The sequence below is a fragment of the Borostomias antarcticus genome (assembly GCF_949987555.1).
Source record: "Borostomias antarcticus genome assembly, chromosome: 19".
NCBI classification, from domain to species: domain Eukaryota; kingdom Metazoa; phylum Chordata; class Actinopteri; order Stomiiformes; family Stomiidae; genus Borostomias; species Borostomias antarcticus.
In genome coordinates, this window is record NC_140252.1 from 11,993,004 (window position 1) to 12,008,003 (window position 15,000).

Sequence of the window (15,000 nt, forward strand, 5' to 3'; positions counted from 1 at the left end):
TCTGTATGTTGCTGTCTGTCTCTTTACGCAGTATAAAAGGAGCCACCATCATGTGTATATGTTTGTGTGCGTGTTGTTGTTGTCTGTCTCTACAGGTAGTGTATAGTCTGTGTGTGTGTGTGTGTGTGTGTGTGTTGCTGTCTGTCTCTTCAGGTAGTATAACGTCTCTGTGCTGTTGTCTGTCTCTTCAGGCAGTATAAAAGGAGCCACCATCGTGGACGCGCTGGACACCCTCTACATCATGGAGATGTACGACGACTTCAACCAGGCCACGGAGTGGGTGGAGAAGAACCTCGACTTCAACGTGGTAAGAGACACCTCGGAGCCAGAACCTTCTAGAATCAGAAAGGAATAGAATATGTTCACTTTAAGAGTGAAAATGGAACGGGAAAAAAGGCCACAGTTTAAATGACGTGGGATTAGAATGGTAGCTTGTAGAATTGGAAAGGTAACAGGACCAGGGTGGGGTAGAATGGTAGTGGCTAGTTCCCATAAACGCAGAGGTCGGCCAAACCCTAACCCTAAACCTAACCCTAACCTTAACCCCAACCCTAACCCTAACCCTAACCTTACCCGTGAACGGTCTCTGCGTTGATGGGAAGTAGCCTCTACCATGGTAGAATGAGTGAACACGTGTGCCTCAGTCCTCTGATGTGAACAAGGAGCGATGGAGGACAGATGGAGAGAGGAATGTTTATCTGGCATAGTAATCAGCAGAACGGGTCTCAGCTGCTCAAGGTGACTCTCTGATAAACACCATCAGGGTTTGTTTTTCCTAAGAGAAAATTGGTACAAGGTGGCAACTTGTCCTTGGATCTGAGCACACTGCCGGTCCCCCTCCTTGACCCACCACCAGTGACCCATTTTGGTTGGGCAAATCAACAGGTTTCACTACATTTGTAAGTTAGAGAACCACTTAAACGAAAACAATATATTTATATGCGAGATTACAGCAAACACGCTGACGGGGCATGATGCCACCTAACCTGCAAATGTCACAGCCTGCGTCAGAGCATTTAAAATGTCTGCCGCGGGTCTCGTAGAGTCTTTCCAGCGACTCCTGTAGTCAGTCTCATCTTGGCTGATCAGGCGGCTATTCTTTCCTCAGACTCTCCCTCAGTTGTCACTCCGCTACCCTGTTGCTGAGGCTGACATGCTTCATAGTGCCATTTGGGACTCATTATTAACATATACAATATTATATTGTATGTTATGAATCATAACTAATAAAATGATGAATGCAAATTAAGTTGTATCATCAGATATACAGCCAATAGGGAGGGAAAGTGAAAACATACGTCCCTAGCGGATTTGTTCCTATCGGAGAGGAGTTTCAATGTAAACTCCCATAGACCGGATTTTCTACTAATTACTACGAAGCTGAAGTTATCAAAACAAAAACTTGTGTCTTTACAGTAATAACCTACTAACCGTGAGAATTTCAAACAGTATTTCGCCTTCTTTAAAATGTTCAAAATTGCTCCATTCCTCCAGTCAAAGTCAATGGAATTTAAGAAAAATATTTTCATAATTCGGATTGTGATTGAAAATCAACTATGATCACCAGAATCAATAAAGTTTGTCTCCAAGCTCTCTACCGGTAGGGGCCTGATGGATGAGCCTTTTTCATGCATCAATAAAAAGGCTTCAATTAGCATGGTTTTTCATTAGAATCTGCAACGCGGCCTGGAGTAACAGCAAGGCAGCCACCTCGCAGTATATGAAAGGAGGAAATACACCCGACCTTGCTTTCTTTTCAACTCAAGGTGCGCTTGTTTCACGCTGCCTGTCATGCAGGGTGTTTAAGAGGTTTTTACTTTAGGGAGTATGTCTCTTTTTTTTTGCACTTAGTGAACAAAGTCAAGCCTGACCTGTCTTGACCTGTTTGATATACCTGAAGAAGGTCGTTGTGTAATTAAAGGGAGATTCAACTGAGCCAGTGAAGACTGTGCAGGTGTTTCTCTCTCCTCTTAGTATGTACTCCACCTACGCACCTGTCACTCAGACTTCAATCAGTTGGGCAAAACACTTTCTCTTGTTCGCTAGCAATGTGTTTTGAAAAAAATACAATTTCGCACCCAATTTCTGACAGTTGTTGAATAGAAGACTCTTAAGGTTCAAGCTGCACAAGGTGTGTGTGTGTGTGTGTGTGTGTTTGTGTTTCACAGTAAAGTGCTCTATTCTCAACAGTAAACGGATCTCCATAACAATAGGGCCACAGAGCTTTCTTGATACAACCACTAAAGCACACACTCTAATATCTTTCGGCGTCAGGTCCTATTGTCCTACTGTTCCGTGGCTCATCAAATCTCCATATCAATACCACATGCTGTAGCTCAGCTTAGCATAGCTCTGGGATAAATGAAGTAGACCACAAATCTATCCGTCATGTCAAAGTCAAAGTATGTTATTGATCAAATATGCAGTGAGATTCATACATATAAAAGTGTAGGGGTGCTAGGAATGTGGAGGCTGCTTTGACGACGCAATCCTGTGTCATTACTGCACTAGTGTCTGTGACGTGTGTCGGTACATTCATATCCACCAAGGGCAGAAAACAATCAAGGCGTCTGACTTCTCGACTTTGCGCGACGCCTGGGTCCCGCTGCCCCATATGCGAGTGGGCCGTGTTCCGTCTCCGCCTCGGAATCAATTTAGGATTCCACGTCTGACGCCTCCATCACACTCTCCACACTCCGGGTTGTGCGGAATTGCCAATAAGCCCTCTGGACCCGTCTTCTCCTGCCGGCCTGCCATTCGGTTCACTGCTCATATACTACTCAATATAGAGTATAGCCTCCAAACGACCTGAATTTATTTTCTCGCGCGTGTGTGTCAAGCCATCTTACGATAAACATGGATTCTGGAAACGTGAATGAAATGATTTAGGAGGAGAGTGATTCCGGAGTCTGAGTACTAGAGATGGGAATTTCGACTAATTTTAAAACCGAGTAACCTAACCTGACCCTACTCGAGTAACCGATTACTCAAAAAAATATACTGTCCAGACAGAGCGCATTAAACCCCGGCCCCTCGGAGGGGAAAAAGTTTTTTCTTCGCTGTCATTACCGTGGCGGTGCTTTCATGTCTCTTCCATGTCCTTGCAAATAAACTGATGTGTGGTTGGATGCATTACTTACCATCAGATTGAATAACCCACAACCAAGTTTCATGAAGCTATCGGAATCGAAAAACGCAGCCTTTTAATGTGGATGCACTGCCGTACGTATGTACTGTACGTCTGTCAAAACAAAACAAATGAAGTGGCATATATATAGGCTATACTGACTAGTTCTCTAGGCTACCTACGCTGTAACAGGTTAGAAAGTCCGAGGCTCGATCCAAAAAATGTGTTAACACTATTCAAAACCACGGTGTAGTATGATCCGAAAATGCTCAACAGTATGGAACACGGAACCATGGACAGCTAGCATTAGCAAGCCCATGGGCTAATTATTGCTAGTTTCGTGACCACGTAACTTTGCACCCAATAACTGTGTCCATGTAGATAAATATAGCTTTTAAAACGTAACTAGTTAGCTGGCTAGACTGTAGTCAACTAGTAATCAGTCATCACTACCCCTGACAGCTTGGCTGCATTTATTATTCTTACGATTGGTGCACTTTCAGATATTCTGTTTAATAGCCAGGCAGGGGTTCCCCCGGGATCCCCAGACAGCTGACGAGTCATGCCCTATCTAATATCAGATCATTGGTTGCCTGAAAGAGCCGCAGTGACGTTGGCAGCACCTTTCTGAAAAGTTGAGATGGCAATGTTTTCAAAAAAGCCGGAGCGCAGGTGCTCAGAAATGCGCGCTTTCACAGCCAAACATGCCATATTGTACAGCCTATTGTATTATTGTATTAACCGAGTAGTGTTTATTTTCTGACTAGCAGATCGCCTACTAGGGTACTCGAGTACTCGGTTAATCGTGCACATGCCTACTGAGTACCCTACCTTGCCTGTTTCATTCAACTGAATGTCTATAGAATCCTATTTGCCTCATTCAGAGGACAGGCGGCCGACATTCACGCCTGCGTAGGTTACCGCTGGGTACCAACGTACAAACGCCGTTGCTTGGGCGGTTGAAGTGGGTGACCGTGTTTGAGGTTCAAAAAAAATAATAAAAGAAAGCCTTTTCTAATCCACATGTTGTAATCACGACGGCGTAGATGTGTGGCTCAGATATTTACAAAAACTCAGGGCAGGGGGAAGATTTCGAATAGACGCTGACAGAATCATTTTAAATGTATTACCTTAATTCTGTGTTAATGAAGTTAATACCTATACTGGACTTTGCAAGACAGAGCTTATAATACTACTGGAGAGAATGTTTTAAAACCTCTTGAATAGTGTCACATCCTTGAAATGGAAGCCTTTTAGATGGATCCCAGATGAGTCCAGGTCCTCAGTTGCACCCTGTCTTCTGAAGAGAGGAGGTGCTGAAGTTGTCTGTGGTGCAGAGTACTACTGTCTACACAGTCTACAGGGAATCAGCCTCCTGCTCTATCGGAATGAAATGATACATGTTAGTATTCCCATCCTACACCTGCTTCACTCTCTTTGTGTTTCTCAAACTCTATTTACATATTCCCAATCACTAACTCTCTCTCTCTCTCTCTCTCTCTGTCTCTCTCTCTCTCTCTCTCTTTCTAACACACACACACACACACACACACACTCTCTCTCTCTCTAACACACACACACACACTCTCTCTCTTTCTCTCTCTCCTCTCTCAGTTATACTTGATCAACCCTAATGTAATCTACATATTTACCTTACCTCAGCGCATTCCGCTCCACTGACCAAGTCTTCCCTAACTCTACTAATGACTTCTCGCCACGCTTTCAAACTTTGATTTCACATTTTACCTTAAATGGGCTTCAGCCTCGATTTCCGGACGTGGCCCTCCCTCCTCCCTCCTCTCTCCCCATTCAGGGACGCTTGATCGCACGCCCGGCGCTGCGCGTGGAGGGGAGGGGAGACGCCACACTGCAGCCGGTGCACTTTTTAAATGTGCGGACCACTGAACCGTCCCGTATCTCCCCTGACATGGTGTTTTTTGTTTGTTTTTACCATTAATTCATTGGCGGATTGAGGGAAATCCAGTGGACGCAGCCTGGGTGAGCTAGCTACGCCACGCCGCCGGGCGGGGCGCGAGGTGATGAGTCATTGAAAAGTGATGCTGTTTGCAAGAGCTTTTCCGCACCTCCCGACGGCCGTGACCGTGCGTGCGACGGGAATGTTTGGTACGAGAAGAGAAAAGGAGGAGGAGAGAGAGAGAGAGAGAGCTGCTTGTTTCGGCAATGTAAATGTATGCTTCCCGTGCCAATAAAGGCCCTTTGAGCTGAATGGAGAAATTGAATGGAGAAAGAAGGTAAAAACACACCTCGTCTCCTCGCCTTTGACGTTGACTCTCATTCTCTCCTCCCTCTCTCTCTCTCTCAGACCCATGTTCATTATCCCCTCCTCCCCCGAGAACTAGAACTACTAAATTATTGTCCATCCTGCTTTTACAGAGGAGGAGAGAGTGGGAAGCGGAGGCGGGGTAGCTCTTACCGAGCTCCAACCAGTATTAACTAGCTTTTAATTGAAAGGATTTTGCCCGACCGGCCTCCAGCTATCCAGGCTATAAAGCCCCAGTGAATCGCACTTGAATATGCTCTCTCTCTCTCTCTCTCTCTCTCTCTCTCTCTCTCTCTCTCTCTCTCCATCCCTCCCTCCCTCCCTCCTCTCCCCATCCCTCCCTGTCCCCTCCATCCCTCCACCCCTCCTCTGTGTATTGTTTGGGGGGGGGGGGGCGGGTAGAAGTAGGCGTGGTGTGAAAGAGAAAGACTGAGCTCATCTCAGCCTTTCCTGAATCCTGTGCTCCTCTGTCTCTCTGCCTGTCTGTCTGTCTTTCTATCAGTCAGAGTCCAGCAAGATATCTGTCAGTCTGTCTGCCTGTCTGTCTGTCTGTCAGAGTCCAGCAAGATATCTGTCTGCCTGTCTGCCTGTCTGTCTGCCTGTCTGCCTGTCTGTCTGCCTGTCTCTTCTATCAGTCAGAGTCCAGCAAGATATCTGTCTGTCTGAGAGAGAGAGAGAGAGAGTCTACAGTAGACCTACTAACCCGAGAGAGGGAGATCTACATTAGATCTATAGAACCAGAGGGAGATGTACAGGCCTAGGTCTAGAGCAGGACTGGGGGCCAGTAGACAGACGTACAGCAGTAGCTACAGGCTGTATAATGACTGTGTGTGTGTGTGTGTGTGTGTGTGTGTGTGTGTGTGTGTGTGTGTGTGTGTGTGTGTGTGTGTGTGTGTGTGCGTGTGTGTGTGTGTGTGTGTGTCCATGCATGCGTGCATGTGTAATTATGGGCCTGGCTTACTCTTCGAGAGCCAGCTACATAACCTTTCACTACTGGAACACACACACACACACACACACACACACACACACATACACACCAGTGGACTGACGAGAGAGAACACTGCCAGAGGATATAAATACCAATATTCCATTTTCTCCTTGTTCCCTCTATCACACTGAGGAGAACGAGAGGGCCAGATCTCTTGACGGTTCAGGAAAAAGACGTTGGTTTCTGCTGGCCCCTCCCAGACGACGTAGTGCAGTACAGCCCTGTCGCCTGAAGCCCAAATCACGCCAAGTCGGCTGAAAACAGCTGGGGGCCTACCGGTGGATGGGCTCAGTCGGGTGGGAATACCTCCTTGACTAGCTTCGGAGCTTACCAGCAAAGGTCGATTCAGCGCGCTGAATATCGAATCAGCATCGGACGCACGGCCACACTTGAGCCAATCAGAACGCCCCTCCCAGCTCGGTTGAAGTAGCTGAATCATTAAACAGATTTACTGAGCTTAGAAGGAGCTTAAATGATGAATCATTTGGAGTTTAAATTCGAGCTTGCCCACCAACGTTTCCTCCGGCGGAAATCAGGCCTGGATTTAATGGGATATTGCTCCAGGCTATTAAAAGACAGTTTCACGCTCACTAAAAATGTAATTCGTAGTGTGAGCTATCAGTTAATGATTTACGATTAATACTTCTGAGATGGAATAATCTTGCCTTAGTTAAGGCATAAAAAAGTTAATGAAACAAACGTGTTTGGAAGAACACTGTGGGCTTAGAACAAGCTGTGCAGAGGCAGTGTGATGCATGATTGATTGATTGATTGATTGATTGATTGATCGATTGATTGAGTTAATTTATGGATTGAGTAAAAACAGTAATCCAAGGGATGACATGTGAAAGTGTAAACACTTATTTCCAACATGGTCCTTTGATATTTACATACAAGACAATAACGCAAAACATTTATTAATGACCGTCGGGTCCATGTGTGTATAACCCCTCACCCTGGCAATGACTTCATGCTCCTTTCTGTGAGGAGTAGTAGGAAGTGAACCTGACCGAACATTAGTGGAGTGCTCTCACCGTCCGTTTGAACATGAATGGAATACAGTTGGGATTGATTGATTGATTGGTAGATTGATTGATTGATTGATTGATTGATTGATTGGTTGGTTGATTGATTGATTGATTGATTGGTTGATTGGTTGGTTGGTTGATTAATCAATCAATTCCAACTTTATTCCATTGAATAATTAAGTATAAGAGTTTATCTGTAGCATAATCTTGGAGCCGGCAGCAACATTTCATGTGACAAATAAAAGGTAATGCAATATGCAGAATGAGGGTGCAGGATCTCTGTTCTATTTTTTATTAGGAAGTTGGGAACTATTTTGTTAGCGTATTCAACTGCTATTGCAGTCAAATGGGGGAAACATAATTTAAAATTGCATTTATCACATAGAATCTAAGACAGTTGAGAATCGTTGAGAATATTGATGTTGATAATTGCAATTTCATCTAATCGTGAGATCACTGCAGATTTAGTACTGACCTGTTTAGTACTGCACATGCTCAGAGCTGTGACGAGAGTCTTAAAACAACACCACAGTGTTAACTGATGAGCTGATACTGAACACCACAGTGTTAACTGATGAGCTGATACTGAACACCACAGTGTTAACTGATGAGCTGATACTGAACACCACAGTGTTAACTGATGAGCTGATACTGAACACCACAACTTAACTGAAGAGGTGATACTGAACACCACAGTGTTAACTGAAGAGGTGATACTGCGCAGTGTTAACAAGTGAACAAGATAAAGTAATGATGCATTGATGTGTCTGTGTAGAGCGGGATCTACCACAGGCTTCTATGAAAACATCACACACACACAAACACGCACATACACATACACACCAGCTGTAGCTGGCCCAGCCCCCCTGCCTAATTACTGTGTGTGTGTGTGTGTGTGTGTGTGTGTGTGTGTGTGTGTGTGTGTGTACGTGCTCATGTGTGTCTCAAGGTGCTGCTGTTAATATTAATGTGACATCACATCTGCTGTAGAATTAATTAGACGTGCTGCTAATTTAGATCTCTCTGTGTTCCCTTTCTCTATAGTAAATATCTTCAACAGTTACATAAACAGCACTTGATTCCTAGCACAAACAAGACTTAGCCTCCATAGCTACACTACCTACCTACAGCAGAGGGACCTCCATCCAGTTCACTCCGGTTTCGGCGGCCCCAAACTCAAACATCTTTCATACTGTAGTTCTCTCTCTCTCTCTCCCTCTCTCTCTCTCTCTCTCTCGCTCGCTCTCTCTCACTCCCCCACCAGATGTGTGCTGCTGTGTCCTCAGAGAGAGAGACTCAGCAGAGAGAGAGAGAGAGAGACTCTGGGTCAGACAGAGAGACTGGTCAGATATAGAGAGACTCTGGGTCAGATAGCTAGAAAGTAGTCTCGCCTAGCCTAATCTCCAACCTACATCCTGTGAGTCAGACTAGACAGAAAGAGACTCTGGGTAAAGTATTAGAGACAGTTCCAGACATACTCTATGATTCATATCCTGGACAGGTAGTTAGCCTTGGAAGTGAATCATATCACATAGTTTGATGAAGATTGAGGGAGAAAGGGAGAGAACATGAAATGAAAGTCCCCACGGTTCTTGTATGTTGAGTAGCGAGGACAGCAGCCTAGCCCAGCTTCAGCTACACACAGCAGTCTCTTCAGTATCAGTATAATGATCAATCCACAGACTGCACAGCTCAGCCCTCACTGCAGTGGCAGGTTTGGATGTTGTCCAGAGTCGCACAGAGACGTCTGCTGGCTGATTCTCCACATACAGGCCCCCTCCTCTCCTCTCCTCTCCTCTCCTCTCCTCTCCTCTCCTCTCCTCTCCTCTCCTCTCCTCTCCTCTCCTCTCCTCTCCTCTCCTCTCCTCTCCTCTCCTCCTCTCTCCTTCCTCTCCTACTCCAGCTTCATTGTCATTACAGGATGCCTTTTTATAGCATCTTGGCCAGGGACCACAGATGAAAAATTAGCCTCCTGTCGAAATCTGGCACATTTTCATTTGTTGTTAATTGATATGCATTGTCCCTTTTCAAATAAACTAGAAATTGAAATGGAAAATTCTCTCTTGTCCTCCTCTCCTTCTCCTTCTCCCCTTCTCCAACTCCTCCTCCTCCCCTCCCCTCTCCACTCCTACTCCTCTCCTCTCTCCTATTCCTCCTTCTCTCCTCCCCTCCCCTCTCCTTTCCGTCCCCTTCTCCTACTCCTTCTTTCCTCTCCTCCTCCCCTCTCCTCTCCTCCTCTTTCTCCCCCCCCTCCACTCCATCTCTTTCTTTTTCTTTCCTCTCCCTCTCCTCCTTCTCTTCTCTTCTCTCCTCTCCTTTCCCTGACTCCTTCTCCTCCTTCTTTCCTCTCCTCCTCCCCTCTCCACTCCTTCTCTTTCTCTCCTCTCCTACTCTTTCTCTCCTCTTTCTTCCCCTTCTCTCCTCTCCTCTCCTTCCCCACTCAGAGGGTCCCACTCTCCCTAATGAAAGATGGCTGCCCCCACTACAGTGCCTCTCACCTGTCTCCATCCCTCTCTGACACCCCCTGATAATCACCAGTCTAAGGGATACAAATGTATGTTTTACAAAGTGTGAATTTTCGGCCGGGGAAGTTTCTTCGGTGGGGAGAACAGATGAGTTTTAATTAGGAGGCAGCCGTAATAGAGGCTGTTTATCCAGGCTGCCGTTTGTCACTGGTTTTCTCCGGTGTTTTCTGAGAGCAGCTTAGCTCTATCTCTCCGGCCCAGCTGGCTCTGCTTAGGCGGACAATGTCAGTCAAACGCAAAGGCTCTAACCCTAACCCTGACTGCTTTAGAGAGCGCTGTGCGCGCGTGTGAGAATGTGTGTGAGAAACACCTGAGAGATGCAGCTATTCAACTGGGAGCTGAATGGATATTGAGTTGACACATGTTTTTTATATTCCCTAGTCCGTTGTTTATTTCACAACAACAGAACCGTCTAAGCGGTCGTAAACGGTTACGCCTTGGCTGCCCGCACAGCTGATCGGCCAAGAGGTAATTGCTTGTGTTTCTACCTCGGGAAATAGACATTACTGACACTCTTATCAACACAGCCAGGAGACCGGCTGATTAGTGTGTCAGGAATTGTTGTTTGGGGCGCGAACCTCCTTCTGATAATATTGCTTGCTTTTATTCTTATCCTGGCTCTCTGGTGTATATATATATATATATATATATATATATATATATATATATATATATATATATATGAATATCAGGTAAGTACGTATGTGCATTATATAGCACCTTTCACAGACAGGAGTCACAAAGTGCTTCACAAAACATCAATAAATAAAAACAATGGCAAAAAGCACAAAAACAGTAAAAGCAAGGGCAAAGAAACACATAAAAGCCACAGGAGGCTAGACAAAGGCTAGTCTGAACAGACAAGTCTTTAGCTGACTTTTAAAAGAGTCACCAGAAGCCACAGAACGTAGGTCCAGTGGAAGGGCGTTCCACAGCCTAGGAGCCACAAATTCGAAGGCTCGGTCACCTTTAGTCTTTAGCCTTGAGCTGGGGGACGACCAGCGGGCCCTGGTCACACGGCCTGAGAGACCTGCTTGTGATGAAGAGGTGGAGCAGGTCACAGATGCACACAGGTGCCAGACCATGCAGAGCTCTTAAAGTGATGGTACCTTAAACTGGATCCTAAAATTGACGGGGAGCCAGTATATGGAGTGGTAGGATGGGAGTGATGCGACAGGACTTTCTGGACCTCGTCAGCAGCCTTAGAGCAGCGTTTTGGGCCATTTGTAGACGATGCAGGGATACCTTGCTGAGGCAGGTGAAAAGGGAATAACAGTAGCCCAAACGACATAGAAAAATGCATGAATAATCATTTCCAGCTCCACTTGGGACACCACAAAATGGATTTTAGCAATATTATTCCATTAAAGATGGAAAAAGCTATTTCGGGCCAGTGACTTGATATGATCAAAGTGCATTGCCTGATCAAAAATAACCACAATTTCTTAGCTCAGACTGTACAGTTGTTGAGAGGGGTCCCATACATTGAGCAGCTTCAGCGGTGGCATTCTCTGAACCAATGATAAGAACCTTGGTCTTGTCAGGATTGAGCTGAAGGAAGTTATTGGTCATCCAGTTCTTTATAGCAGAACGGTCATGTCACCAATTAGGTGAATATACTGTGACAATCGACGCTGCTCTTAAACGCAGACAGGTTTATTTATCTCTAAAAATAAACGAAACCTTAAAACCGTGTTGTATTTGATCACCTGTTTGTCTGTGGTGTTTAATATGCTGTTTAAACCCGGGGGATTGGGATTACAGCAGAGTTATCACATCCATCTTTCTGACTGGAATGATGATCAGCACTACAGGAATCATACTCTCTGGTGTGTGTGTGTGTGTGTGTGTGTGTGTGTGTGTGTGTGTGTGTGTGTGTGTGTGTGTGTGTGTGTGTGTGTGTGTGTGTGTGTTGTGTGTGTGTGTGGTAGACATAAGGGTATTCTCCAGTTTGTTCTGCCTACTGTCTGCAACCTGGTGAACCAGCCTACTAACCATGTTTCTCTCTCTCCACCCACGCCATCTCTCTCTCTCTCTCTCTCTCTCCCCCCCCCCCCCTCTTTCTCTCCCACTCCCAGAATGCCGAGGTGTCAGTGTTTGAGGTGAACATCAGGTTCGTCGGAGGTCTGCTGTCTGCCTACTACCTGTCTGGTAAAGAGGTATGTACACAACAACAACAACAACATAATAACACACAACACTGGATAGTGGATACTGATGCTGTTCCAATGGAGGAGGCGGTGCGAACAGTGCTTGTGATGGTGAAGACAGGCTGACGTGTGGCTGAGGTAAGACTTGGGCTTTTTCAGGCTAACACAGTCTTGTGGCGGTGCAGGGTTCCAAGGTGCTTGTTCCCTAGGTGGTTGGTAGTTGCTGTGTGGAACACGTGTGCAGACTGAACCTGAAACGTCTCCTGGAGATCATTTTACCTGAGAAAAGCATGCACTCTCCCTCTCTGTCTCCCCCCCCTCTCTCTCTCTGTCTCTCTCTCCCTCCCTCACTTTCTCTCTCTCTCTCACTCCCTCTCTCTCATTCGCTCTCACTCTCCTCTCTGTCACTGACTCTCTCTCTCTCTCCGTCTCTCTCTCAGCGTGATGACTCACAGGGTCTGGTAATATAAACGCAGTAGTGTTGAAACGACTTGGGGAAATAACGCCCCCCCCCCTCCCTCCCCAGGGAGCCACATCTCCCGTTTCCTCCAGAGAAGAGATCCCTCCCTCCTTCTGCCCAGCTATCCTCTGTCTCTCCCTCTCTCTCTCTCTCTCTCTCTCTCTCTCTCTCTCTCTCTCTCTCTCTCCCTCTCTCTCTCTCTCTCTCTCTCTCTCTGCCGCCAACTCAGGGTTCTGCGGGAGGTTCCTCTCTTCCTCTCCTCTCCTCCCCTTCATCCTTATTCTCTCCAGGGCGGCTGGACTCAAAGCTTTTTCCCGCTCCAGCTATCCTCGGCCTGCCAAGGTACTCTCTCTCTGTATCTCTCTCTGTATCTCTCTATCGCTCTCCATCCCGCTATCTCTCCATCCCTCTATCTCTCCATCCCTCTATCTCTCCATCCAGTCAGCGGAAGTTGTTTTTGCCGAGGCGCCCGTGGCGAGTGGCTGGACGATCAGTCGATGTCGCAGATAAAACGACCAGTTTGAAAAAGCCAGGGCTGCTTTCTCGGTGGCTCCACAGTAGAATCCCCACCACTCAGTCAGGTCACAGCGGCTCATCAGTCCATCTGTGGTCATCTGTGAGATGCTCTTAATGGAGGAAGTGACCCTGTCTTCCTAGCTAAGTCGCTTCCATTAACAGAGGAACTGCAGCAGCAGCCAAAGTACAGAAACGCCATTTGCAAGTGCGTCGAGATCAGCATAAGAATGAACAAGGTGCCGGAAGACCTTGCGGGGGTCAGTGAAAGGTCCCCGCCCCTCCTCCCTGCGTCATGGAGAGACGTGTCTTCTTCCCTCAACTCTCCTCTCAACTCTCCTCTCCCCTCGACTCTCCATTTCCTTTCTCTCCCTCTCATCTCATCTCCACTCCAGTGTAATATCTAGCTGGCTGAGAGGATGTATCCAGACTGGGAACACTGTCTGTCTTCAGAATAGATGAGTACAAACCTCTAACACAGTATGGGAGTTTGAGAGTAGTTTTTAATAAAAAATATTGCACTATTGCTTTTCTCTCTCCCCATCTCTCGTTTTCTCTCAATCTCTCCCCTGTATCCCTGAAGCCATAAATCAATCAGATGATCCCTGCACATCATATATTTCACAACAATTATCTCATTTATAAGAATTTTATATGAATGAGGCTCACTGCAGAGCGACAGAGAGAGAGAGAGATAGAGATAGATAGATAAAGAGAGAGAGATAGATAGATAAAGAGAGAGAGAGAGAGAGAGAGAGAGAGAGAGAGAGAGATAAGCCACTAAATCTGCTCCGGCTGTGTGGGGACACCTGCACCCTAAAAGGCAGCCAAGGCAGTTTTAAGTAGTTTTAGTTCAAGATTCAACATGTCAACAACAGATGGGGCCGTTTCCCCCGTGCTGTGCTGATTGGTCAGCAGTTTCCCCTCTGCTGTGCTGATTGGAGGGCTGTATCAGGCCCGGCTTCCCCTGTGCTGATTGACGGAGGAGAGAGTGGAAATTATTCTGCACACAATGCTGGAACAGGCACTGCCTGGCGCGTTTGTGTTTGTACTGTGTGTGTGTGTGTGTGTGTGTGTCTTGAGAACAAGATCCCATTGTAATTCATTGTAATGAGACCTTGTACTTGCACTTCCATTTGACTGAATGTGATTTGTGACCTGTAGCATGAAGATGAGATTGGGGTTGAGTAGCGGCAGTGCAGACGGCATCACTAAGCAGCTCCACACAGGAAAACACATTCTAATGATGCTTCCTTGTGGATTTATCACTCTTTTGTTAGTACATGAGGCTTGGAGAGAGAGGGGGACCGAGGGAGGGAGAGAGAGAGAGAGAGGGAGAGAGAGAGGGAGGAAGGGAGAGAGGGAGGGAGAGAGTGAGAGGGAGGGAGGGAGAGAGTGAGAGGGAGGGAGAGGAAGGGAGAGAGAGAGAGAGAGAGAGAGAGGGAGGGAGGAAGGGAGGGAGGGAGGGAGGGAGAGAGTGAGATGGATGGAGGGAGAGGAAGGGAGAGAGGGAAAGAGAGGGAGGGAGGGAGGGAGGGAGGGAGGGAGGGAGGGAGAGGAAGGGAGAGAGGGAAAGAGTGAGAGGGAGGGAGGGAGGGAGGGAGAGAGTGAGAGGGAGGGAGGGAGGGAGGGAGAGGAAGGGAGAGATAGAGAGAGGGAGGGAGGGAGAGAGTGAGTGAGAGGGAGGGAGAGGAAGAGAGAGATAGAGAGAGGGAGGGAGGGAGGGAGAGAGTGAGAGGGAGGGAGAGGAAGGGAGAGATAGAGAGAGGGAGGGAGGGAGAGAGTGAGAGGGAGGGAGAGGAAGAGAGAGATAGAGAGAGGGAGGGAGGGAGGGAGAGAGTGAGAGGAAGGGAGAGAGAGAGGGAGAGAGAGGTGGCGGATTGAAGTGGTCAGACGGTGTTGTGTGTGGATGGGGGGCGGGTCCC

General features: G+C 46.9%; 1 protein-coding gene across 1 annotated transcript in view; it reads left to right on the top strand.

Moving 5' to 3' along the window:
* man1a1 (mannosidase, alpha, class 1A, member 1) overlaps positions 1-15,000 on the top strand; it is a 151,881-nt gene that overhangs the window by 74,500 nt on the left and 62,381 nt on the right. Inside the window, exons 3-4 of the mRNA XM_084453651.1 lie at positions 192-307; positions 12,031-12,111. Coding sequence (XP_084309777.1) covers positions 192-307; positions 12,031-12,111 — 197 coding nt within the window. The remainder of the gene's footprint in view (positions 1-191; positions 308-12,030; positions 12,112-15,000) is intronic.